This window comes from Cicer arietinum, chromosome 6 (assembly GCF_000331145.2).
Source record: "Cicer arietinum cultivar CDC Frontier isolate Library 1 chromosome 6, Cicar.CDCFrontier_v2.0, whole genome shotgun sequence".
Lineage (NCBI taxonomy): Eukaryota > Viridiplantae > Streptophyta > Magnoliopsida > Fabales > Fabaceae > Cicer > Cicer arietinum.
This window is the reverse complement of record NC_021165.2, coordinates 691,277-718,435: the sequence shown is the minus strand read 5'-3', so window position 1 is coordinate 718,435 and position 27,159 is coordinate 691,277. Positions and strand designations below refer to the sequence as shown.

Sequence of the window (27,159 nt, the reverse complement as noted above, 5' to 3'; positions counted from 1 at the left end):
ACACTCTTTTTAATAGTGAAAATGTAAAATTTCTTGTCTTTGACATGTGTTACATATCGTACTATATATTGCAAAGCTGATTTCCAAAATACATATAAGAGGTGGCAACTATTATTATTTATGTAAGAAGTTGAAGTTAAGGGTGTTTATGATGTAAAAACTGTACTAGATTGTATTATATTCTGTTTTTAAAAATCAGTTTTGAATCAAGTTCACAATAGTTTTTGAACCGATTTATAAATATAAACCACTTTAATATTTGAAATAAATTTTAAGTTAAAATCGATTTCAAACAAGTTTTCTTAAAAAAGAATTTTAAAATTCTTTTGCAATTTTTTTTTGATTTTTTCGAGAGTATTTTTTAAGAAAAATAGATATTAAAAATTTCTTGATAATTTTTTTTTTCGAGACAAATAGTTTTGATTATTTTTTGAAAATAAATTTCAAAATTCTTTTGACAAAAATATTTCGATTTTTTCATGAAATTTTTTCAAGAAAAATAAATATAAAAAAATTTCAAAAAAAATGTTTCGATTATTTTTCATAAAAAAAAATTCAAAACTTTTTTAGGAAAAAATGTTTTCAATTTTTTTCAAAAAAATTCCAAAAATATAGATTTAATTTTTTTTGAAAAAAAAAAGACGTTTTTATTTTTTTTTTCAAGAAAAATAAATTTCAAAAAAGAATCTTAATTAAGTTTAAAAAATTTAAAATTGTTAAACTGATTTTTGAATTAATTTAGTTAAGTGATTTATCTTAAATATGTGCTGTAATTCATAAACTATTTAATTAGTTCAATTTTTTTTAATGTAGTTGAATATATTAACAATATATTTTTTTGTTGAAGAAGAGAACTTCAATATTTGGGCTTGGGCTATACATATTCGAGCTTAGGCTGAACCATGCCCAATATACTATAATCTACACGCCGATTAAGATAATCCCACATCGACCCAACAAAAATTATTAAAAAATAGAAAATTGACAAGGGCGTAGTCAAATAATGGATGAGTTCAAACTTTGCAATTGTAATATTTATTTTTAATTTTTTAATCAATCCCCTCATTTTTTTGGGTGGAGTTTACAAACATGTAACTCTTACCAATTATTGTTCTTTGACTATTATTTTAATAACGAAAATAATTTTTCAATAAATATTTTAAAATAAATGTTGTTTTACCTTTTCAATTCAACATTGATTATTTTATTTTAAATGTATTCATAAATTAATACTTATGTATATGTAGTTTCAATAATTGATACAAATAATTTTATACAATTGTTATATTTTATTTTATTTTATTTGTGAAAAAACTTAAAGGTGCTCTTATGGGTGGAAGGTTGTAAACTTTAATTTTTTTAATAACAAGAAGGGTTGTAAATTTTAAAAGGTTTTTTTATTCTAATTCTATATTATTTGGCGTACTTACAAAATTCAGTAAATTTTCCCATTATTATATAACAGAAAATACTTGTTTTATTTATGGTATGAATACAGCTGTACCAAATAATATTGATTGAAATGGTAAAAATATCAATTAATCCTAACCTTTTGAAATTATTAAATTACGAAAATGAAACAATTATTATATTAAATATTATTTAGATGGATCTTACGACAGAGCAATGACTTTTGCAATAAAGAGAGAACAAGGAAGAAATAACTTACTAGATTATAAATAAATGCATCTACAACATTTTTGTACTTTAGTCAGGGGTCCACTGCATCACCTTTTCTCTCTTGATATTCAATTTCACTTGAATTTCCTCATTTTGTTATCAGTGGAATTTAACATATTATGTCAATGGAGAATTTGTTGGGATTGCTCAAAATTCATGTTCAAAGAGGTGTCAATCTTGCTATCAGGGATGTTGTGAGCAGTGATCCATATGTTGTCATCAAAATGGGAAAGCAGGTCAAATTTCTTCACTTTGTTTAATCTTTTTCTTGCTCAAATTTGATGTTTGTTTTACCTTAGTTTGTTTTCATGATTTTCATCTCAACATGCATAGATGGTTTTAGAACTTAGTTTAAGTTGTTTTCATAAATAAATTGTAAGAATCTCAAATTAGCCTTTCAATCAATATTTGACAACTAGACTATGTACTTAGCACTGCAACTAAGTCAATTTCTTGAAAGATCGGCTGAAATTTATGTTTGGGGTTATGAAGTATATGTAGATAGCCCACCTATAGATCAATGATTAAAAGTTATCTGAAACTCTAACGGCGATCAACGATGTTCTTTAGAAGTATATGTTAACGGTGTTGCTATTCTTTATGACTGAGAGAATGACGTACCTTCAAGAATGATGAGAAGAACCATTAACTTATACTTCTGAAGAATGTCATTGATAATTGTTAAAGTTTCGACTTTCGAGCGACTTTTAAGCACTGGTCTACGGTGGAATTTTTCTTAAGTTAAGTATCTATCCTACCTAATTCCTAGCTATATATTTTATGGTTAGAATACACCATATATTCAACAATAAGTTCGGGGTTACTGTATTCAACAATCTTGTCCTTATGCATCTCATTGCTGTATTTGATGTCACATGCAGAAGCTGAAGACTAGGGTAGTGAAGAAGAATCTAAATCCTGAGTGGAATGAGGACTTGACTTTATCTATTTCAGATCCTCGTACTCCAATCAGTCTAGTAAGTAACTTTTCTTCTAACAGTGTGTGTGGTTTAAAATCAAAATTTAGGTTAATTACAGAAATGAAATTTGCTTGCTCTGACTTTCTTACTGATGCATATCACTATTATTATCATATGACAGTAATCAAGATTTGTACCCAAAAAAATGACAGTAATCAAGATGAGACTTTTTAATTGACAGAAATTTGATCCATATATGACAAAACACCTCTAAAATCATACAAACACGACCTTATAGCAAAAAAGATGTTAAATATTGGGGATTTTAACATTATCAAATGAGGAGTTTGTTACAACAAAGCACAGCTTTTTACTTTCTAAGCCTATGAAATATCATAAAAGTTAGAACTTAGGATTAGTTCAATTTATTACTCCCTCCATCTCATGTTATATGTTGTTTAAGGTAAAACACACATCTTAAGAAAGTAATTATTTACTCTCATTTTCTAGGTAAAGCAATGTTTTTCAACTAAATTGTCCTTACTATAGTAATTTGAGTTAGGTGGAAGAATTGATTACTATAATTAATACTACCTGAATATTTTAAAATGACAAATAATTTGAAGCAAATAAATATTCTAAACATGACATATAATATGAGACAGAGAAAGTATCATATTCTGTTAGCTGAATTCAACGTGCACAATAATATAACGATCTTGTGATGCAGCATGTGTACGATAAGGACATGTTCAGCATGGATGACAAAATGGGGGATGCTGAGTTTGACATCGGTCCATTTGTTGAAGCGGTCAAGATGCGATTAGAAGGTCTCCCAAATGAAACTATAGTTACAAAGGTGCAACCTTGCAGAAAAAACTGTTTAGCAGAAGAGAGTCACATTGTTTTGAAGGATGGCAAATATTTCCAAAACATGGTTCTTAGACTAAGAAATGTTGAAAGTGGGGAAGTGGAGCTTCAATTGAATTGGATTGATATTCCTGGTTCAAAGGGTTTGTAGGTTAAAAAATATTTGTTGGCATGTTATTATAGATATAACTATATATATGAGAGTTATAGCCTTATAAACCAATAACATCTTATGCTTTAATTTCATCTCTACTTTGATCTTTTTAACTTTTCACTTAACTTTTACAAATAGTTCGACATGTTAAGATGCGTTGTTTTTTGCTGGATTCTCATCGACTGTGTAGCAATGATAGTGAGTGAAAAGAATGGTAAATGCTAGTTGTTTTCTGCATATTTTTTTCAGGAATTTTTCTTGACTAACAAATTTATTTGATGATATATAACTTGTGAAAACATATAAAAGGATAATTGCTTGAGAGGAAAAGGGGGGTTTAAGAATAATATGCAAGAGTTGAGTATATTTATTTGCTTGTTTCTGTTGAAACATGACCTTAAAATTGATATTTACTATGTGGTGAGTATGAGTTAACTTTGGTAACTGATACCATTACTACAGATTTGCACTCTGGATAGTGTTAACAAACACCAATTGAGCCTTTTATTTACGCATTAAGAATAGAGAGGGTTGACTTCTTATTTTATAGGAAAAAGTAATTCATGGTCTATTTTCTAGTCCCACTCAAACTCTCCGACCATTTTTGCCAAATCAGCCCCATAATGTGTTAGGCAGTTTCAGTTCCATTTTTCCTTGCTCTTCTATGTTTTGTGTCATTTTGAATACTCATTAAAAGCATTGAATGAAATGGAACTTCATGACATACATTACAACACATTTTATTACTTACTCTCATTTTGCTTTCTCTCCAATTTTGGAGAATGAAAACCCAAATTAATTAATTTGTTCAATTACTAAATTACAACGGATTGGGGGGAATTTGCTTCACTTCATCATAAAATATTCAAACAATAGAATGAAATATGTAATTATTTTATTATGTTCCATTATATTTCATTTTATTCTGTTATGCTCATTTTAAGATTTCCAAACAGAACCCAAGTATCTAACTCTAAATTGCACATTTAAATTTCCCTGATTTTTAAACAGTATATTTTTTTATTTGAATTTAATAACAATTTGATTAAACGTTATTTTGAAAATAAATTAAATTAATTTCATTGCACTTTGCACTATACACATCGGTTATTCAAGCTCCTAATCTTAATATATTGTCTTTAAAAAATAAAATATCATGTTTTACTCAGAAACATTTTAATTTATGTTTATACTTTAAACTAGAAAAACTTATTTATGCAAATAAGCAATGAACAATATTGCACATTTTCATTATTCACGTCACGTCGTGCACGTAAAAGAGGTAATAAAAATTTATTTATTAGAGATATAAATGAATTTGAATAAGAAGAAATGCCATAAAATAATAATAATAAATATAAAATAAATATATCATGTAACTAATAATTATTTCATATTTAGTAGGGATAACAAAGTGGTCTGGATCCGCTTTGATATGTCCGTCCTTTAATTAATCCGCAAAAAAATAGAGTAAAGTAAGTCGGTTTAGACCGTCGAGTAAAAAATATATCAGTCAAATGAAACGATACACCCTGCTTGATCTATCCCGTGATTAATATGTTAAATAATGAGATGAGACGAATCAAGTTAAATAATCAAATAAAAATAGAGAAATATTTATTCATTTTCAATATTTGCTCATTTTTATTGGATAATAACTTTCAATAGTGTAAAATATACTATCAAATTCTAACTTTCGATAGTATATTGAAGACACATAAACAAACATAAAAGTATAATAATATCCCCTTAAATAATATATCACTCTATTATGAGACTAGCACAAAAACTTTTTTTTACACTTCACACAAATAAATAATAAATATGACTATCATTAATCATAAATTTCAACTAAAAAATTAATAGTATTTAAGCTTAAAATATATTATATTATCCGCCATCAAAGTGAAATGGCAAACACAAGTGACCAACTAGCATAAACACAAATATGAAAATAAGTTTACCAACATTAACAATCTAAAATACCAAAACAAAGCCACTCTGAATTCCTAATACATACAGTATACCTTAATTGGGTGGGGTTATTAATTAATGAGTCCAATTCACTCCTTTACTTTTGTTAGGTTAGTAGCAAAGTCGAAAGAAAAAAAAGCATTAGTTTTTTTTTAATCTATCGCTCCGTGTTTTCAACAAATTAACAGATTAAATGAATATTCAACCCGTTTTATTACCTTACTTTTTAGTTAGACGACGGAAATGAAGAAAAAGGCATCGAAGCCACAAAAAGGGTTCATCGTTAATATCCACGTGGCGATTTATCGGAGCCTTTCATCTTCGCCACGTGATGATATGAAATAATAGTGTGGTGGTGTCCCTCACCACTCACAAGAAGCTAATGTTTGTTGGACTCAACTCAAAGACAAAGGCTTCAAACTCTCTTTTGCCATTCTTCGGTCATAGTCTCTGTAAGTTTTGCCATCGCACCTTCTTTCTTTAATTGCAATATATCACTCTTTCTTAAGTATCATTACATTTTTCTTTGTTTTCGACAAACTAAAAATGTTCTTGTTTAATTATTAAGGTGGATAGTTTTGCTGAATTGGAATTTTAATTGCTGATTCGAGAAAACAATAAGTAGCAATTGGTGTAGTAGTGGTAAGTAAGGAGATCGAGGGAGATGTTAATCTTAAGATCTAAGTAGCATAGATGAAATTAATTAATGTTTTTGGTGAGATTTGTGATAAAAATAGTACAAGAAAATAGGGGATTGAAAAAATAACCAACAAGAAAGTAAACTATCTTTAAGTGAAACTAAACATTCTTGTAAGACAAGAGATGGCTCCCACCTATAAACACATTTTCAAACCATATCTTATCTAATTTGGACTCTCAATAAACTTAGTGTCACATAAATGAGAATATTAAGACCCATGAATGGTCACACAAGTTAAGATAAGGTTAGGAATTGGAATAACTCCTATTGTAGAAAAGATGGTAGAATTCTATCTTAGGTGGTTTGTTCATCTTTGGAGAAGATCCATATAAGTACCGGTTAAGAGGGTTGAATAGATGGAGGATAGTCCAATAGTTAGAGGTAGAATAAGAGCGATAAAAAATTTAAGCCAAGTCAGAAAGATAGAGTTAGTAGTAATTAGCATATCTTTAAATTTAATACATGGTAGGGACTTATGACGTTGTCTAATCAATGTATATATGAGCCCTCACCTAGTGATGTAAGGATTAAATGTTGTTCGCGGTGGTGGTGTAGTGGTCGATTGCTGGTTGAGATAATCTATAAGGTAGATGCTTCTTTCATGGAGGAAATTTGTCAATCTAGCTTCATGCTGGAGAAATGTTTGGTGCTGAATACTGCCTTTTAGAGTTTACTGTTGAATGAGGATGATATATTTTTAAAAGGGCTGTGTCATTAGTTGTAACCAATCAATGAGTGAGATAAAAGAAACCATAAAGCATTTTCATTGCTCTCCTTTTCTTGGAGTTAGAGATTTTAATTTTATCATTATGTCTTGTTGGCAGTTTGAATGTAATTGTTGTGCACTCTCTGCTTTTTAAGATGCTTCATTCTGCTTTAGAAACCAACGAAGGTGATTGATCTATTTCTAGAGTAAGCCATGTTAGTTTATGTGTGAATCCCATTTGGAGAGTTGGCTTATACTAGAATTCGAAGGAAATCTGTTAATTTGATGGATAGGGACACTGTTGATATTTGGTAGATGTAAAATTGATCCACTTGATGTTGAGGATTAAATCTTGTTGTCGCAACCTAATTAGTGTACATTTTAGTTTGATGTCCTTGGTAACCGTTGAGAGTTCCATATCAGCTGATATATGACTTGAAAATGTTTTATATGTGGAATACATCTTTCACCTTACAAGCCGGCTTTGTAGGGTTGAGTTTGATCCAACCGAAATTATAAGATAGTATTAGAGCTTATCCAAGATCCGTTGAACTATTCGCTATCAGGCCACTCGGGTCACACTCCAAGTGTCCAATCATGAGTGTGAGGGGTGTGTGTATTGAGAGTCCTACATTAGATGAGATATGACTTGAAAACGTGTTTACATGACAGAGGCATCCTTCGCTCATCTTACAAGCCGGTTTTGTAGAGTTGAGTTAGGCTCAACCCAAACTCTAAGAGTAACATTCAACACTCATACATTTTAAAAGGACATGAAGGGATTATTTTTTAATTCACATGCATTGAAACCTCAAAAGCAATAGAAAGGGGTAATAACTTAAGGATCATGGTATCCCAGTATTTTATAAGAAAGTTCTGAATTATGGTATAAAGATTTTCATCCCTACATTATGGAAGCCAAAACCTGTCATGTATAAGTCACTCTATATTCTAACTTTTTGTGTTTGTTGAAAGTATCAATATCTGGACAATAAATTTGAAACACCTCTGTTCGGAATGTATGTAAAACTTTTTCCTTGATGTCAGTTATCCTAAGTTCTTATTTTTTGGTTTTCTAGCGTTTATTTTGTGGTAAATTTCAGCATATTTTCTTGATTAGGTCCTAAGTTCCCTTTTCTCTTCTCTATGACAGGGGAAGTAAAACCTCTTCTTCATGATGGAAATAAGTATTGCAAAGTAAGCTTACACTAGATATTAAATATAATAGTGTACATAAACATTGGGGTTGATATTTATTTAATACCAATTGTCATGATTCATTTATAATTTAAATAGGTGTCATCTAGAAGCACAAGGGATATTCTTTACCAACATTTTGAGAACAATAGGAAGGGAAATTTCTCAGAAACTTCCATGTAATGTGGCGTCCTTGAATTCAAGACGGGACTTTAACAGACTAGCCTCTTCATATCAAACTTTTACTGCAGTGTATCCAAGAAGGCCATTTCTCTGTAGTACACGTTCTATGCAAACTAGGTTAGAGGAATCTGCATCATTACAATTCGGAGATAATCCTAACGCTGATATGGATGCATCTACAGACGAAGATGAGACATTGTCACAAGCACTTAACAATGAACAGGTATTTATTTTTTAGCCATATCTTAGTTGCTGAAGAATGAAGATACCTTTTTTGTGTGTATGCAACTTGAATCAATTTATTATCTTACTTAGATCTTCAGTTTCAAATTGTATCGAGCAGATAATAGCACTGCTTGCTGATACTGAAAGAGCAAAACTCACTAAGAAGCTTAGTGAAGCCAACCAACAAAATCGGTTCCTTAAAAGACAGGTGTGTGTGTGTGTGTGTGTATACCTGAGATCTTTTGCATTACCATTATATTGAAATCTAGATGAAGTTTTTTTTTTTTTTTGAGAGCAATAGTTAGTAGATATAATGAAAATGCATAAATGGAAAAGGCCCTTGCAGTAAATTGTAACTCTTTTTCTCTGCAGTTGTATATAAAGGAGGATGCATTGGTAAAATTTAAAAGTGAACTTGCTGTCTTAGAGCTTGAAGTTCAGGTTAAAATCTCTTGCCATCTTCTCAATTTTAGAATATTGAATTTAGAATTTAAAATAACTCCTAACCATTGCAATTGAAAACATGAAATCATGTTGTCATAGGAATTTTAATTGTTTTGTGTTCATGCATACGCTTTTAAGCTTGTTATTTGTTACACAGTTTGAGGGTAAACATGAAATTTGAGAAGGATACTAATTTAAAATTTTGTTAAAGCTTCCATTATATTGACTTTGTAAATTTAAAATAAAATCAAATTTGGTGTCTAACAGTAGAATGATACTCATTGTTAAATTATATAACTATGTAAAAACAGATAAGTTAATCTGTAGCAACTTTTGATTGTTAAATCTATATTATACCAATACGATGAATTGATGATAATGACAAAAAAGAATTGCATCTTTTTTAATTTTAGTATGCATTACACTAGTTTGCCTCACTGGAATTCATTTGTTGCATTATAGAATTATTCAAAATTAAAAGCTGTTGAGAATCATATTCTGTGCTATAATATTGGTCCTTTGGAGGCAGGCTTTGGTCAGATTAGCAGAAGAAATACCTAAATGTGGTATCCCAGAAGGTTCAAGGAAGATCAATGGAAAATACATTCAAACCCACCTTGTTGCTAGATTACAAGGTATAATGGTATTTACCTTGATAAATCCACCACCTCTATATAGTAGACATGTGTACTTCTTTACAACTGTATTGTTTTAATTAAGAAATAAACTAATTATTAAACTAATAAAGCATAACAGCAATGAAATTTAATCCTCTTTTGTATCCTTATTTATGCAAATATATTATTGCTTTTGCCTTCGTAGCGGTACACGAACAATTGAAGGAGCAAATAAAGGGTGTTGACGCGGTACAATCGAAAGAGGTTTCTGTGTTTTGGATCGGCATGGCTGAGGTACACATATGCAAGAGTAGATTTCAAAATATTGAGAATATGGTTTGGAACTTTGTACCACGTGGACTGTGTTTTGCTTGCATTAATGACTATTGGGTATTATCCTCAAGTTCCACATCGAGTAATATGGGATGCTCGGTGAAGTATATAAGTTGCTTGGTGTTAGGAAAGGAGAATTAAGTAAGGAATTTTATATAATATCTCAAATTATAAGCAAAAAAATCATTTCGGACTTATTAAGAAAATCAGGTAGACTTATCGAATATTCTAAAAGTTACTAAAAAGAATAAGTCTGTTTCCTAAACTAAATGGTTTTTTAATAAAATTTTATGCAATGCTTGAATACCAAAACATAATAAATGGTTTTTTAATTGTGGCCTAAGAAGAAAGTTTAGTGTGATGCCTTTACATTAGTAATGTAGTCGGTCCTCGGAGGGAGTACTATTCTCAGTCCAACCAATTTATCAACTCTGAAACTCTCTTGTTACATGTATGGGAACTCATTTCATATTTTTGAAAATCATAAATTCAATTAATTATATAAAGGCAAATTTGGAACAATAAACTTATACAGTAAAAGAATGTATTTTTTCTTATAATTTGAGACAAAAATTGTGTTTTTTGGCTTATAATTTGGGACGGAGGGAGTATTAGTTAGCTGATGCAACTAACTTGAACCATTGAAACTTCTTTTTCTGGTTCCTTCTCCCACCTTACCCACAAAAAAGTTCATCTTTATGAAGATAACATACAAGTTTCTTTGATTATATTATCAAGCTAATTTCAACGGCGAGTTTTTATTTCTCCAGAAAAACATGCATCCGATGAAACATGCAATGCCCTTCCTTACAACAAAATAAGTACATAGACTAGTACAATTTTGATTTCAGCACTAATCATTGGCTTCTAATGTTTGGGATATATAGATTGAATTCTTTCGCATAGATTTTTCATCATTATGTGTTACATCTGAATTGTAGTATTTAATCAAAGCTTTGTATTTTGTAATCTTAAGAACTGTATAATAGAAAACTACAACAACCACTCTGCTATAAGTTTTCTTTAGAGCCGGATTTGTTGTTCTCACAGTAAAGTAAAAGTAAACAATTTCAACCGTTGATGAGAAGTTAACTCTTAATTTTGGGACATAATCATAATTTTTTTAGAAAATCATTGTGTCTTGTTATGCACATTGCCTTCTTGAACTTTTGTTCCCATAGAGTGTGCAAGTTATGGGAAGCTTTGATGGTTGGAGCCAAGGAGAGCACCTTTCACCAGAGTATACAGGTTCCTACACAAGGTTCTCAACAACATTGATGCTAAGGCCTGGAAGGTACAATTTTGATCAACTTATTGAAGCTTTCATATTATGCTTATAGCCTAGAGTTTTCTTCTAAATCATAAACCAATTTTTTGTTATGTAGGTATGAAATCAAATTCTTAGTAGATGGTGAATGGCATCTATCACAAGAGTTACCAGTTACTGGTGAAGGGTTAACGAAAAATAATTTGTTAATTGTTGAGTGAGTGATCTCTATGTTTAATCCTAGCAACACTTACATGTATGGTTGTAAATGTTAATGAAATTTGTTGACATGATATGCAACATGGACATAAGCACACAATAGTTTAATTATTTTTTTTTGGAAAAATTCCGCAATTTTCATGACATTTGGATTGTAACACCAAATAATATGATAGCATGAAAGAAAAATTTCAAAAGAAATTAAATTTAAGGTCTGTAAAAAAAAATTAAGGGATCAAACTGAAATTAATGTGAAAGAGTGCGCATACTACTACTTTAACAAATTTTGGCCAAACTTTAATTTTGTAAAATTAATTTTGATGTGAACAAAGAGTTGTCAAAATGAACGTTCAAATGGGCAGTCCGAAAAAGAAAGTATAGAGCTTGAGTCTAGTTTGTATAAACTTGAGGCCATGATGGACTAGTCCGGCCAGGCATTGGATAATCCGCATTAATTAAATATTTAATTTTAATTTTAATATTATTAATTATTGATTACAAAAATAACAAAAACATTAATATGCATATTAATTTTATTTATTGATATTTATTTTGCTACTAAAATATTTATTAAGCTTTATTTTTTATATAGCTGTATATAAGTGTACATATTAGATATATATTTTTTAAATAATTAAATATTTAATATTATTTACATTGCTACACATTAACTCTAAATTGTTTGTATCTTAATTTCTGAACTAAAACACGTACTTAGATTCAATTTATTTTATTTTTGACATAAAATTTTATTAATTAAAAATTAAAATGATAGAAAATTATTTACTTAAATTCTTTTATTTTAAAAGAAATAATTTTATTTATAAATAAAATTTGTGGACAATTCAAAAGCCCGTAGACCCGTATAGGGTCGAATTTGAGTACCAATTTTGTAACCCATATTCTATCTTATTGGATTCAAATACTCAAACTTGACGTCAAAGATATGAATTACCAACATACATCAAATAGATACAAGTCGGATTGTTTTTATTATAAATGACAACATGAAGGAGTCATCGCAGTGATATCCAAGCACGCTAACATTTTATGTGCCCACGTAGGACTGACAGTGAGAGCCTCAAACTCACACAGTCACACTATGTTTGGTACAACATAAAAATGAAGCAAATAAAATATAGAGAATTAATGAAAAGTTTTTTGGAAAGTGGGTTTCCATTGTTTGGTTGGTTTATCAGAGAGAAAAGAAAGCATGAATTTGGTGGATACCATACCACATCCAAATTGTTTCCCTTTTGATTTGGAAAGAAAACTGAAGAAAAAAAACAATAAACATTGATAAATTTACAAAATGGTCAATGCTTTTAATTAATTTGTATACTAGTATATCATGTTATTTTTTTATTTTATTTTTCTTGAATTAATTTATCACCTCGATTTCCACAATGCCTCTTCCATTTTTATTTTTATATATTATAATTATTTTTTTATGTATATTAAAAAATATTCATCTATAAATTATATAAATAAATATTATATATAAATTATTTTTTATTATTTTCTTTTTTATTAAACAACTAAAAAGTCATTTTACATTTATTCCTCCAACGTTCTTTCTTTTTATTTTCTTTTCATATCCAAACAAAGCATAAAAGAAAATAATATATTTTAAAGAAAGTGTAAAGTTGGTTAAATTAGACTTTTAATTTTATAAATTAACAAATATATCTCTAAAATTATAAAGACATTTAAAATAATTCATATATTTCATGTGTAGGTAGCTTACTTGGTGAGTTATGAGACATCAGAGAAGATCTTATTTAAATCCAAAAAATTAATATCACCATTAATTTATTACTTCATGTGTTTCATAATATTGTATTTGATCATTTCACACGGATTAAAAAAATATGATAATTAAAAAAAAAATTGTGATTTTACTAATTTATTCATAACACCTATTAGTGTATTGTCATTACAATTAATGCAAAATAGAGAATAATAATTTATAAATAATGTAAAGTGTAATAATAAGATGATATAATTGAGAAAAAAGTAATAAATGTTTCATTGAAAACGATAATCTTTTTTAGATAAATATATTTTACATATGCCACAATTATTTTAAGAAAGAGAGAGTGACATTTTGTTTATAAATTAATAGTTTATATATAAATTTTTATTGTTAATTATTGAATAAAAACTATTACGTGAGATACTAGTTGAATATGTATCTTATTCACTTTGATTTCTCGTTAATATTATCACAATATGAATAAATTTATTTGTGAAATTTTATTTTGAGAAGAAATTTATTATAAAATTTAGATTTTCATATTCTCTCTTAATTAATTCATACACAGTTAAAATTACTGACAAATTTAACTTTAAGACAATCATATTTTATAGACATATTCATAAATTGAAAGATTAATTTAATTGATTTTGAGAACTAATTTACTTAATGACTCAAAGAACATGAGAGGAATATTCAAGGTGAGATGGGAACTTTAACAAATTTGTTAATGAACGCAACGTTAGAATAATGCAGCTTTGCAATAGACCAATACCTTACCTGACCCCATCAATTCATTAACTTCACCAATTGATACTTGCCTGCTCCATTTAGTATTTCCTCCCATAAAGAATACTGCACCAAATGTATATCCCACCAACAAGGCACTAAGTAGTACAGTCCTTACCTTCTATTACATTGACATTCATTTTTTAGTCCAAAACTATTCCCATCAAATTAAATATATCAACTTAAAACAACATCAAAATCAAATTATGTTATCTTCTTTCAAAAAAAATTATATTTACTTAATTAATTGGACTCAAGTAGTTAATAAATTTTAATTAAAAAGAAATTATTTGAAAAAACTCAAATTCAAATGACCAAATTTTACTTACTTCTTGACTAAACTTCAAGTTACTATAACCTTGTTACCCTAAAAACAAAGGATTAAAAAAGTAATGTTTTTTTCATTTTGCTTTTTATCTGTTATTAATATTAAAAAATTCCACCCTTAAAAGATTAAAGACTAAACATATATTTTTGTTTTTTGTTTTTATACCCTATACAGAAATGGACCTATGAATTTATCCATGTTTGAGAGGAAAATAAGTAATTAATTTATCACAAGATACTAATTCAAATACTGACACGTTCAATTATTAAAGTGCATCAATGAATCTTAAGGTGTTTTGACTTTGAATTTATCTATGCCTATATGATGTTGAGGGATTCACTTGCACCCCTGAGATTTAAAATTTATGCCTTACCATCTTAAAGAAATTAAATTTGCACACTTTGATTTTTCATTTTTGCATTCCCACGTGATACTGGTGCAACAGCTGCCCTCCATTCTTTTCTCTCCTCACATGTTGATATTCATTTATTATTACATATTTTTCTTTTCCTTTTTTTTATTTCCTTTTTTTTATAATCATATTTTCTAGTGTCTCAAGACTATGACTACCTGTCTAATATTTTATGATACTCCCTTCTATTTTATAAGTTAAGAATATTATGCGGTTAATTTTAAATAATTATTTTTTGAATGAGTAAAAAATGACTAAATTATAAATTTAATTGTTATAAACAATAAAATAAAAAAAATTATTACACTAACATTTTATATCTGTATATTAAATTTTGTAATTGGTTTTATTTGTAGATATTATAATTTATAATAATTTTTCATTAATGAAGTTAAAAATTTAAAAACTCTAATTCATAGTCCTGAATTTATCATTGAATTGAGTATCATTCTTTCACCTTAAATTTTTTCAATAAAAAAAAAAAGTTACTTCCTATAATTATGATTATAAATATAAGAAGAAGAAAAAAATATCTATACCAATGAACTTATTTATTACTATCATTTTTTGAATATTCTTATAAATATATTATTGATAGAAAAATGTAAAACATTAAATGCACTTAACGATATTTAAAAGACAAACATTAAATAAATAAAAAATTTAAATAATAAATATATTTTAAAACTCACCATTTTTTCTTATAAATGGAACAAACAAAATCTTATAATTGAGACTAGAAGTAGGATTAAATTGCATTAATTGATCACATGCATCCTCATGTTTTTTTTTTTTTATTTTAATAAGAGGGGTCAAATACCATAAAAACAAAACTAACTGTCTATAAAAAATACAGTTAACTTGCTCGGTTACCCAAAGATATATATATTATCTATGCAGAGGCTGATGGTGGTAAAGTAAACACTTCGGATTTTGATGCTGCAAGAGATATCCACCGTTGCACATTCAATTTTGAGAGACAATTGGTCAATCAAATAAAAAAGAATATAAGAGAGAAAGTTTGGTAATTCGTACAATTTTGACGAATGTTATATTGTGCACTTTAGCATTTAATAAGAAATTATATTACCTTTTAATTAGTTTGATTATTTTAAATTAATGTGGTGTATGATTAGTTTTTATAACTTAAAACTAGAAATTAATATATCCATCATTTTTTACAAATCCAATGAATTAAATATGATTTTGAATTAAATTCAATGTATTAGATTTATTTAAGCTAAATTATATATTTGGTCCATTTACTTTATTTTGTGTTTTTAGTGTGATTTTATAATAATTTTTTGTTTCATTTTAATCCCTCAACTTTAGACTTTTGTATATATATATATATATATATATATTCATTTTTTTAAAAAGATTTCCTTAATTGTCCTACTTTGAAAATTATTTCCCTAAATGCCTTACTTTTTTTTTACTTTGACTAATAATATAAAGTTGAGGATTTTGTATATATATATCCTTTTTTAAAAGAAATTTTATTAATTGTTCTACTTTGAAAATTATTTCCTTAACTATTTTACTTTTTTTTTTTCAATAAGATGTCGTTCTCTAGGGAAGCGATCACCTGAAAACCAATTTTTTAAAATTTAATAGAAGGTCGTTTTCTGAAGAAGCGACTTATAACTGAGTAATATTACTCAGTTAGAAGTCGCTTCCTTAAAAAACGACTTTCTATTGAGTTTCAAAATATTAGTCTTCAGGTAGCTTCTCTAGATAACAACTTCCTACTAAAAAAAAAATGTAAAACATTTAAAAAAATAATTTTCAAAGTAAAGCAATTAATTAACTTTCTTTTAAAAAAGAATATATACATACAAAATCCTCAACTTTATATTATTAGTCAAAGCAAGACATTTATGTTAATTTTGTGTAGGTGCATTCATTGTTTTTCCCCTTCTTCTAAAATAAGGATTCTATTCGTCATCTTCTTTTTCCTTTTAAATATTCATCTTCTCAGTTTTTCTCCCAACTCAAAAACAAAAGAATAAGAAAGAAAATAAAAAAATAAAAAATAAAAAACAATCCAAGAAAAATAGATAAACATGTTCTCAGCATAACCTGAAACAACTCATTCAAATCAAATTCAACAAATCTTAATAAACTCCAAATTCAATAAATTTTAATAAATCCCATATTAAAAAATCCTCAATTTTTTCAAACCTTTAATAAATCCCATATTCTAAAACTAAAAGCTTTTTTTCCACTTAAATTTTTTGCTATATTTATTTAAGATATATATACTATTGCCATATCAGATTTAGAGAATACCAATCACCCACCATAACTAATGTCACTAAGGTAAATTAACATAAAGACAAAAGTAAAGTTAAGAGATCAAAATTGAACATAAAATAATTATATGACCAAAATGAAATCACAAAAATAAATTAAAGGGCTAATTGTGTAATTTAATAATTAATTTATTATAAATTAGATACCTTGATAAATATTATTATAATTGTTAAAAAAAAACTTTTTTTACATAAAAATGGAGCTTTTTTTATAATTTAAAAAAATCATTTTTTGTTTATAATTTAAAAGAAATAGTTTTTATATTTTAAAAATTAGGTAGTTTTTAAAAATAATTTTATTTAAAAACTAAATTTCTTATTATAATTTTTACTGAATTTATTTTTACAAAACTGATTTTTTTTTAGTATTTTACAAAATTATTTTTGCTTTAAAATAAAAATTTAAATATTAAAATATATTTATGTTTGATTTAGTTAATTATATTGGAGTGGTTAGTGGTGGTCGACACTATAATTTTGTCGCCGACCACTCTGAGTTGTCAGAGTTTTATCACCGTCGTGAGTCATTTAAATTCTATTGTCGTGATCGAGCTCTATTATGGTGACCACCAAAATCGTGCCGCATACCACCACCGGTCCACCAACCACCTTCTCTATTTTTTTTCATATTTTTAATTAATAATATTTAAATTTAAATTTTATTTTAAAAATAGTGTAAAAAAAAACACTTTTTTGGGAAAATTGTTTTTTTATATAAATAATAAACACATTTTTAAAATAATATAAATACATATTTTAAAATAAAAATAAAAACAGTATTTCAGATATAATAAATAATACTATTAATTTTTGTTTTTAAAAAATAACAATATTTTTTTAAAAAATAAATATAAAAAACTGAATTTTTCTATCAAAAGAAAATATAGTTTTTTAAAATAAGAAATAATATTATTTTTAAAAATAATAATAAATCTGAAAATTAATTTATTAAAATGTTAAAAAAAAAAAGTTATTAGATGAATATTCATTTATTAAAACTATGATATTGAATGTATTATATTATTTTTAATGGATAAATTATAATTAATTTCTTTTAAGAAATTTTAGTAAATTGTAAATAGATTAATGTATTGTATTGATCCATCCAATACTTTCCAAAATCAAGTGTATCTAATTCATTCATTTTGTTATCTCAATGTACCGTATCGATCAAGATATAATATTTTTTTTAAAAGTAAGATATGTATATGTCAATAAAAAATAGGTTAAATTACATCTGTGGTCCCTTAACTTAATTTCAGGTAACGTTTTAGTATTTTATCTTTTTTTTTCCGATTTAGTCCTTTATTCCTAACAATATCAAATAAAGTATGAAAATATGAGTTTATTTGAAGTTTTGCGTTACGAATTTGATGAAATTTGTATTATATTGAAGAATATAATTAATTTTATGAGTTTTGATTAAATTTTTTTTTTGAATTTTTGTATAAAAAAGGATAACATTATTGAAATTTTAAAACATAAAATATCAAATTGTCACTTAAAATTAAAATAAAGGACCAAGTAGGAAAAAAAAAAAAAGATAAAGGACTAAAACGTTACCTGAAATTAAGTTAAGGGACCACAGATGTAATTTAGCCTAAAAAATATGATCCTTTATATATATAATTTAATTATGATAAATAAATTATTTAATTCATAATATAAAATTACAAATAAAATTTTTAAATTTTTTTTTTAATTACAACAACAAATAAACTTATATATACCTACAATTTGATATAAATATCTGTATTGGGTAAGTAATCAGTACCTCGGTAGAAGTACTTATGTTTTAGAGGTCATAATGCTTAGAAAAAAATGGTGCAACTAAACAAAATAGAATAAAGTGAGGGTGTTAGTGAACGATCCAATATTAGTTGGAATAAAGGTATTTAAAAATAAGAATAAAATAATAAATAAATAGCATCCAAAGTAAGTCTAAAATAATTTTAGAATTTATGTTGTTATTTTGAAACTGAAAATGTGAAATAAAAAATTGATATTTGTAGAGTGTATGACTATTAAACCCTTGAAAATAAAGTAAATGAAAAATTACAACAATATAGAGAAAATAAAAATAAGTACATAAGGAGAAGCATCCGGTGCAGGCTTAAACATTTCCATATTCCTCTTTTCCTGAACTTGATGCATTCTTCGTCATCTTCAAAACTTCCAATTTTGTATTGAATGTTGCGTATTTATCTTCCTTTCATGTTATTCCAATTTGCTTCACAACCATCTCCTTCCTCTTTTGGTTCCTCCAAGAATGTTTGGTACTATCGCTGCCTTGGCCTTGACCCTTAAACAAATTTAGTTACCAATTCGTTTTTCACCACCAAAGTTCCAATCTTTTGTATTTTGTTTCATCTGGGTCACTGTTAGATTTGAAGAAAAAAAGACAAAGCATGATGAAAAAGAGCGTTTTTGAGAAGAACAGGAACAGGGGAGACCAAAAAGCAGGGAACAACAAAAGGTTTTTGGTTACTATAAACATCATGGGAAGTTCGGGTCCTATAAGGTTTGTGGTGAATGAGAAAGAGCTTGTTTCTGGGGTCATTGACACTGCCCTTAAATCCTATGCAAGAGAAGGAAGGCTTCCTGTTCTTGGTTTCAATGCTTCCAATTTCCTTCTTTATCATCCAAATGCAGAATTTTATGGTATGCTAATGCTTCTTTACCATGAAATAGCTCTTTTCTTTTTTGGAAGAATGTAAAAAATTTCTCTATTTTTTTGGAAGAATGTAAAAAAATTTATATCGGAGATTTTATATTTGTATAGAGTGAAAAATGAGTTCAAATTTTTCAATGAAAATAATAGAATTAAAAATTTCAAATTGTGGGGTTATGACACATTGAGTTGGGTCAGGTAGTAGCCACAGATGGAATATGGTTCTTAAGGCAAGGAAAATATTTTAATTACATGTGTATATATACTTATTATATTTTAATTACATGTTTATATATACTTATTATATTTTAATTACATGTTTATATATACTTATTATATTTTAATTACATGTTTATATATACTTATTATATTTTAATTACATGTTTATGTATAGTAGTAAGTCCTTTTTTCTCACCATGTTGATCCCTATTGTATGTGTATTATCAACAGCTAATTTTAGTGATTGAATTGAACACTGTTTGGTTATTTCCTAATAAAACTTCTGAATCCTGAGTTGACTAAGATTAGCTTTTGTGTTATATTGAAAAGTTTATACTACAATAATATTTTAACTTAGTATAATTTTACAATTTTGGTTTTTTTAATTTTATTTTCTCTTTCCTTTGTCACCAATAAATAACACATCTCTTATATAAACTACTTGGCTTCAAAGTTAAATTTAACGAAATAAATTCTACCAATTTTATTCAAAATAACTTTTATCATATACTTTATCCTAACATAAAATTAAATTGTACCAATGTCATGTCCTAATGGTACTACATATTGTAAAGTTTGATTCCTTTTGATTATAAGCTAAAGACTAAAGTGTTATTCTATTTGGTGAAACTTTTTGGATAGCTCTGAATCCATTGGAACCAATAGGATCTTATGAGGGGAGGAATTTCGTGCTGTGCAAAAAGCAGGTTCACCCATCAATGAAAGAACCACAATCAGAGCTGAGATCTCAAAAGAGCAATGGTGGCTGGAAAGCTTGGTTAAACAAATCATTTGTTTCGAAAATCTTATCCAATTGATAATCACATCTTCAATTGTGAATGTGTTCTAAAATTCAGTTTCTATTCTGGATTATGCTCAAGGTCACATTACATGATAGTGGCCTTAACATTGAAGTCTATACATTCTTCTTCTTCACTTCTTAGTTATTAATACAACAAAATGATACTTGTACTATAGAAAGTTATATAAATAATAATGGGTTTCTTTATATCACAAGCAACCTGTAAAGATAGATTATGAATTTCAATTTTTTTTAGAAGTGCACTCTATTTAATATACACTTTTTTCTATTAATTGAAATTCATAGGAAATCTATTAAATTTATGTGGGCTCCTTCAAATGTAATATATCTTATATAAAATTCAACTAATAAAAAACAGTGTGTTATTAATATTTTTTTTCAGTTTTAATCAATTTTTGTTTATGAACAATTAGCATATTTTGGATCTACCTCTTTGGATTGGTTAAATGTGATTTGACCACAAATTAGTTACTAAGTCTGTCTCTAATTATAAAATAAAAAATTGTCCTTAAATATAAACACACTTTTAAATTATTATCTGCATTTATTATTTTTTAAAAGATGTATCTTATTAATATTATTAATTTATTTTAAAATATGAAAAATATTACTAATTCATTTTAGAATATGAAAAAGTAAAGTTAACACATTCAAATAATACAAAATAGTATGAACATACAAAAAAGATTGAGCTAGTATATTTGACTACCACCCGTTTTTATTTTTTTTACAACATTTGACTACCATCCAGAAATTATTTTCAGCCATAAATCATTGCATTTAAAAACTTAATTTTGGTGGAAGTACCAAATTATATCGAACATATTAATGACATGCTCTAAGCTTTTATTTGTAAAAAAAATTACTTTCAACTAAAATTAATTTTATAAAATTTATTCAATCAAAATTAAATTCAAAGTCGTGTTTAGAATATATTAAAGCATAAAGGGGAAATAATATTCTCATAATTGAAGGTAGCCATGGGCTGTTTAACGAAAGGTAGAGAGTTAAAGAACCTTTTTCTGTTTTATATGGACCATAAAATTTAGTAATAGAAGAATAAGTTTTTTGCGGGATGGGGAGAGGGGTTGGTTTAAGCATGTGTCAATAATGGATATGAGATAAAATAAAATAATAATAAGATAATAATAATGAAAGTTAATGTGTATGTGTGGAGCTTATGAATCATCTTGTGTTTTATTCAATGAAGATTAATTTAATTTGTTTGTTTATTTTGGAGAAATAAAATAGTAGTGTATGTGTGAAGCTTTGTATTTGTTGTTTGTTTGTTTTGAAGAAATAAAATAGTAGTGACATAAATGACTAAAAATAAAATATATACTATAACGAGAATTCTATTCATGATATAAAATATATTAACACAATCTACTAATGACTTCTCGAAAACATACATAGTAACTCACTTAAATGAATTTCACTATCTAAATTTATCATTTGTAAAACCTCAAATGTTCTAGTGTCTCGTTCCGAAGATATATCAATTTGTGCAGAAGATGATAGAACATGTGGAGTAATAGATGGATTGGCATGTGGAGCATCAGGGAGGATCAGAGGATGTGAAACATTTCAGTATCAGACATAATAAATGTCACTAGAGATGAGAGACTCTCAAAGGTCATGGGAGAAAGGTCATGCAGAATGCACTAAATACGACCAAATTGTTGAAGACATCGTTCCAGAAGATATGGGACTGAAACTCCACCCTAACGAAGGTAGCTGGAGAACATCGTCGTTGGTTCATAAAGATGATTAGCTTAATCATCATCGTACTTTGTAAACACTACATACTCAAGCAAAATAACATCAGGTCTTCGTCGATATGTTAGCAACCCACCTTTAACAACATGTTTTTTAATCCACCTATAGAATCTTGGAGTATGTTTAGGAACCCTACCACTATCATCCCACTTAAAGATGTTAGAAAAATGCTCGTAAATTCAGCTCTGCACAAAAAATAAAAGATAATTTAGTAAATTACAAATTCAACTTAATAAATTAATAACACAAGATAATATGAGTCATATACATGTGATAGGGTCATATATTCTCCCAACTACCTAGTGCCATGAATATTTTCATCTCTCATGCTATCAAATATCACAACCAATGCTATAAATTACTAAACAAGCTTAATATGTTTTGCCTCCACGCGAATGTGAGTCTTATCGGTGAAAATAATATTGTCAACTAAGTGCTAAAGGTATGTTCTTGTAGCGCACTTAAACTGGTTAGTTTAAATGAGACTTTTGTACAAATCATGCAACCATTGTAGTTTATATTGCGCATATTTATTAAAACTTATCTCACTAGCCGTTTCTTCCAATGTTGTTGCCAGCAACTCATGTGTAGCAATCACAACATTATTAGTATTCATGTTTGTTAGTTCACTTAATAACCTACCACAGAGAGAAATGTGCAAAAGAGTCGTGATATCGTCAAGTGTGTTCGGCATCTCTCCGAATGACATATAAAATAGGTTGGTCTTCTTATGCCACCTTTTTATAAAGGCATATATGAGACCAACGTCGGTCATCGTCAAATAAGCTGAAAACAAATGTACCAACTCAAATTCTTAAATTCAATGATGTACAATATAAGGTATCGATACTTCAGTTTCAAGTCATGTGTGATCACCTTCATCGGACTACGATCCTATAAGTAATTAAAAAAACATAACAATAAATTATTGTACTAAATTTCATTACAAAAATATATTGGCTATAATATACTTATTTTTAATTAAAAATTAATTAATTAAAATATATTTTTCCTTTCCATCAACTTTGCGCCACATAGTGTTCATATTGTGTCAAAACTGATGTCACCAAGAGCGCTAAGGGAATCCACATTGATGAACCAACTGCTCTTCCTTGGTCTTCTCCTCAACTCCCTTATAGTCCATCTGTTCAGGCTCCTGAACATCCCGTTCAAGCTTCTAAACATCCTCGTCAAGATCATGAGATTAAAATATATGTCTATGACAATGTTGATGAGGTGGATGGTTAGCCTCATTCATTCGTTGAAATGATACAGTGGGTGGAATTCTACCACCTACATTGCGAGCGATAGTGCGAATAATTTATTTGTTCAAGCATTTGATCCTAGTCACTATAAAATTAACATTTTAATTATCAAGTCAATAATTTTTATTACATTTCAAATGTTTCAAATTAATCAAAAAGTTCGGAAAAAAACTTGTGCTTCGGAAATTTCAAAGTTTCAAAAATGCTTGAAAATTTACTAAAGTTTCGAATGTGCGAGGGAAAACAGAACAAAAAAAATCAATTTTTTATATATAATAAGAAGGATAAAATAATCGTGAAGTCCTAATTTAATTGACAAATATCAATATTGCTAAGTAGGACGTCTTATTCTGAGTTCGAATTCGGAACTTCACAATTATATGAATTAAATATGATAGAATTTATCCTTTTCTTCTGAAAAAAAAACATAAAATGATCTTTCTAAATTTATTGAAGGATAAAAAGATATAGATGAGGGTGGGAGATAAAATAGTCTTAAGACTGTGCTAAAAAGTTGCCTGGAAATTGGGCCAAGTGTTATTTTGGACACGTGAGGGCCCATTAATTGTAAAAATCCTTCAATTAGTAATGAAATAGTGTAGTATTTGGTATGGAAGATATAAATGAAAGACCCAATGAATCTTCATGTATATATATAAAGATGATAGAAAAATTTACTCTATACCTCCACATTTATACTTATATTTTAATAAATTTATAAAAGTTTTTAATATATTTTTGATTTTTTTTTTTTACTATTTTATCATAAAACTTTAAAAAAAAATTCGGTATTAAAATGTATACTATCATAAAATTTGTAAAAAAGTTTTCTGGTACACTTGGAGTTTATCAGAAAACTTGTAAAAAAAAATTTCGGTACACATCATTTTTTTTTATCGAAAAATTTGAAAAAAATATTCTGAGATATAGGTTGTGCACCGGAAAATTTTAAAAAAAAATTATGCACTTTTTACCTGAAATGTCAAATAATGAAATTGTGAAAAATTATAAATTTTAAAATTTATAACGAAGGCGAAAAAGTCATTTTCTTACATTTAGGGGGATAAAGGTTAAATGTGGGGGTATAGCCGTATAGGGCAAAATTTTCAAGAAGATAATTTATTGTCAATTGTGAGTGGTGTATTGTTGGATATTTCGCTCAAGTGTTAAGTTCAAGAAAATTTTCCTTTGTACCCACTCATTTATTCCTATACCCCCAAAAGTAAAGGAAAAATACTAAAATACCCTCATATATATAAATATTTTTTTTTAAATTTCTTCATTTAACATTTCCGGAACAGAAATAACAAGCAAAAAAAAAAAATTTCGGAAAACTAATTTCAAGTTTTCCGGTACACAACTTTCATTCCGGAAAACTTGAAAAAAGTTTTTCGGTACAGAACGTCATTTCCGGAAAACTTGAAAAAAGTTTTCCAGTACAGAACATCATTTCCGAAAAACAGTTGTTTGATTTTTTTTTTAAATATTTTTTAAAATAATTTTTTTGTTTTATTTTTTTTATTATATTAGTATTTTTAACTAATTTGTAGATCTTGTTAAGGAAGAAGTATTAATTATTAATTATGGTGTATTAATTATGAATTATTATGGTATATTAATAGTGTATTAATTATTGAATTGTGTATTAATTATTAATTATTTATGGTATATTTATGTGTGTTAATTAATATTTATGATACGTTAATTATTGACTAATGTATTATCATTTATAAAAGTAATAAAATTAAAAAAATGGTGTGTACCGGAAATCTTTTTGAGAAAATTTTCTGGAAACACCTTCTGTACTGGAAATATTTGGAATGAAGTTTTTCAGTAGTACAATTTTTCACTCTTGTATCGGAAATTTTTTTTAAAGTTTTCCGATAACAACTTTCTGTACCGGAAAACTTGAAAAAAGTTTTCCGGTAACAACTTTCTGTACCGGAAAACTTGAAAAAAGTTTTCCGGAAATAAGGTGTGTACCGGAAATCTTTTTTGTAGTTCCGGAAAAGATGAAATTCTAAAAAAAAAAAAAAAAAAAATTGAATTAATAAGAGCATAATTGTCATTTTCAAAAAATTATGGGGGTATAGGTATAAAAATGGGGGTACAGGGGAAATTTTTCTAAGTTCAAAATTCTGCAATTTATTGAAGCTTAGGGCCGACCAAGGTTCTAGCCCAAATATTTGGAGATTTCTCTTTCCACCCCATATATTTTTAAAAATTCTGTAAAAGAAAATATTTTTGTTGATTTTAACGCTAAAAATCCTAAAAAAATTTATAAGTTACTATTTAAACTTCCGAATTCACTTTTGATAAATCTCAACTGAATTAATTAAATCGAAGAGGGTAAACAAATACAATTAAAAATTTGAGGATTTTTTAGATGTAAGGGGTAGAGGAGAAAGTCCCAAAATATTTTATTTTGTAGATTGGAGGCCCAAAAAAAATTGCAATTGTTTACTAGTTTTTAAATGAACTTTCATTCATGGTGTTTTCAAATTTGACCAATTGTGAGACTTTCATCTTTAAAAAAAAATAAATAAGAGTTAATCATTTTGATCAATTGACTTTAATTATTTTGTCACGAATGTGGTTTTTAAATTATTGGTGTAAATTTCACCAAAGTGGCTCGCAACAGTTTGAACGAATCTTAAGACTGGGTGTTTTTTTTATTTATTTATTTAGTAATTTTAGGTTTTTTTTTTTTCTTGATAAACTTTTTTACAAGAAGGGGACCAAGAAAATGAAAAAATCTAATTTGTTTTTGAAAAAACTCATGTTTAATTTTTTTTTTCACCTAAAAATTGTACAACTCAAAGTCTAGATGTCAATCCGCCCCAACTTCATTTTTAGTGAGGATTAAATGGGCAGCACAAAAAAGACTTAAGTATTTTTAGGTTGACTTTTCTACGGCCCTACCAAGGTTGTAATGTGGACGACTGACTAAGTTCATTTTGATATTTTTTACCTATAAGTGTTGTTTATAAATTATATTTATCTTTGATTCTCAAACAATGTTGAACTATTTTGGTGTACCATAACAGTAACTCCCAATCGAGGTTAAGGGCTAAAGATTTGTCAATCCTCAAGTAAGGCATAGGTTTGACCCCTATCTAGCATATTAATGTCTCAACCTCGAGCCGCATTTTCAAAGTATTGTCCACTTTGGGTCTTGTGTATAAGGTCTCACAATTTTGTCCTTAGTAAAAAGTGTTTCAATGAGTATATAAGTATAGGTATTGTTTAACAGTTACTCTTAGATTCAACTTCCAATCAATGTAGAACTATTTTGGTGCACCGAAATAGTAGC

The 27,159-nt window shown here is 27.4% G+C and overlaps 3 protein-coding genes across 4 annotated transcripts; all 3 read left to right on the top strand.

Annotated features, from left to right (window-relative positions):
* The first annotated feature begins 1,630 nt into the window (after positions 1-1,630).
* LOC101504933 (protein C2-DOMAIN ABA-RELATED 1-like) lies at positions 1,631-3,716 on the top strand. The gene is made up of 3 exons (XM_004503081.4): positions 1,631-1,916; positions 2,562-2,657; positions 3,331-3,716. The coding sequence occupies exons 1-3, from the start codon at positions 1,800-1,802 to the stop codon at positions 3,619-3,621; spliced, it is 504 nt and encodes a 167-aa protein (XP_004503138.1). The 5' UTR covers positions 1,631-1,799; the 3' UTR covers positions 3,622-3,716.
* A 2,099-nt stretch (positions 3,717-5,815) lies between these two features.
* Positions 5,816-11,565, top strand: LOC101504614 (protein PTST, chloroplastic). Of its 2 annotated transcripts, XM_073370480.1 has the most exons (10): positions 5,817-6,050; positions 6,167-6,240; positions 8,158-8,201; positions 8,301-8,607; positions 8,728-8,817; positions 8,982-9,050; positions 9,583-9,688; positions 9,876-9,964; positions 11,185-11,297; positions 11,389-11,565. In XM_073370480.1, the coding sequence occupies exons 3-10, from the start codon at positions 8,179-8,181 to the stop codon at positions 11,489-11,491; spliced, it is 900 nt and encodes a 299-aa protein (XP_073226581.1). In that variant the 5' UTR covers positions 5,817-6,050; positions 6,167-6,240; positions 8,158-8,178; the 3' UTR covers positions 11,492-11,565. The 2 variants fall into 2 exon arrangements, with proteins under 2 accessions (XP_004503137.1, XP_073226581.1); XM_004503080.4 differs by lacking the exon at positions 6,167-6,240 and having other exon boundaries at positions 5,816-6,050.
* A 7,753-nt stretch (positions 11,566-19,318) lies between these two features.
* On the top strand, positions 19,319-20,990 carry LOC101504281 (uncharacterized). Its single transcript, XM_004503079.4, has 2 exons — positions 19,319-19,750; positions 20,622-20,990. Exons 1-2 carry the CDS (start codon positions 19,498-19,500, stop codon positions 20,795-20,797), a joined length of 429 nt encoding a protein of 142 aa, XP_004503136.1. The 5' UTR covers positions 19,319-19,497; the 3' UTR covers positions 20,798-20,990.
* Positions 20,991-27,159: the final 6,169 nt, after the last annotated feature.

Excerpts from the sequence above, each read along its gene's own strand:
- LOC101504933 (XM_004503081.4), top strand. The coding sequence starts at position 1,800 with ATGTCAATGGAGAATTTGTTGGGATTGCTCAAAATTCATGTTCAAAGA. Across the intron at positions 1,917-2,561 it reads TCATCAAAATGGGAAAGCAG|AAGCTGAAGACTAGGGTAGT; the intron begins GTCAAATTTCTT and ends TGTCACATGCAG. Across the intron at positions 2,658-3,330 it reads CTCGTACTCCAATCAGTCTA|CATGTGTACGATAAGGACAT; the intron begins GTAAGTAACTTT and ends CTTGTGATGCAG.
- LOC101504614 (XM_004503080.4), top strand. The coding sequence starts at position 8,179 with ATGATGGAAATAAGTATTGCAAA. Across the intron at positions 8,608-8,727 it reads AAGCACTTAACAATGAACAG|ATAATAGCACTGCTTGCTGA; the intron begins GTATTTATTTTT and ends TGTATCGAGCAG. Across the intron at positions 11,298-11,388 it reads TTGATGCTAAGGCCTGGAAG|GTATGAAATCAAATTCTTAG; the intron begins GTACAATTTTGA and ends TTTGTTATGTAG.
- LOC101504281 (XM_004503079.4), top strand. The coding sequence starts at position 19,498 with ATGATGAAAAAGAGCGTTTTTGAGAAGAACAGGAACAGGGGAGACCAA. Across the intron at positions 19,751-20,621 it reads TCCAAATGCAGAATTTTATG|CTCTGAATCCATTGGAACCA; the intron begins GTATGCTAATGC and ends CTTTTTGGATAG.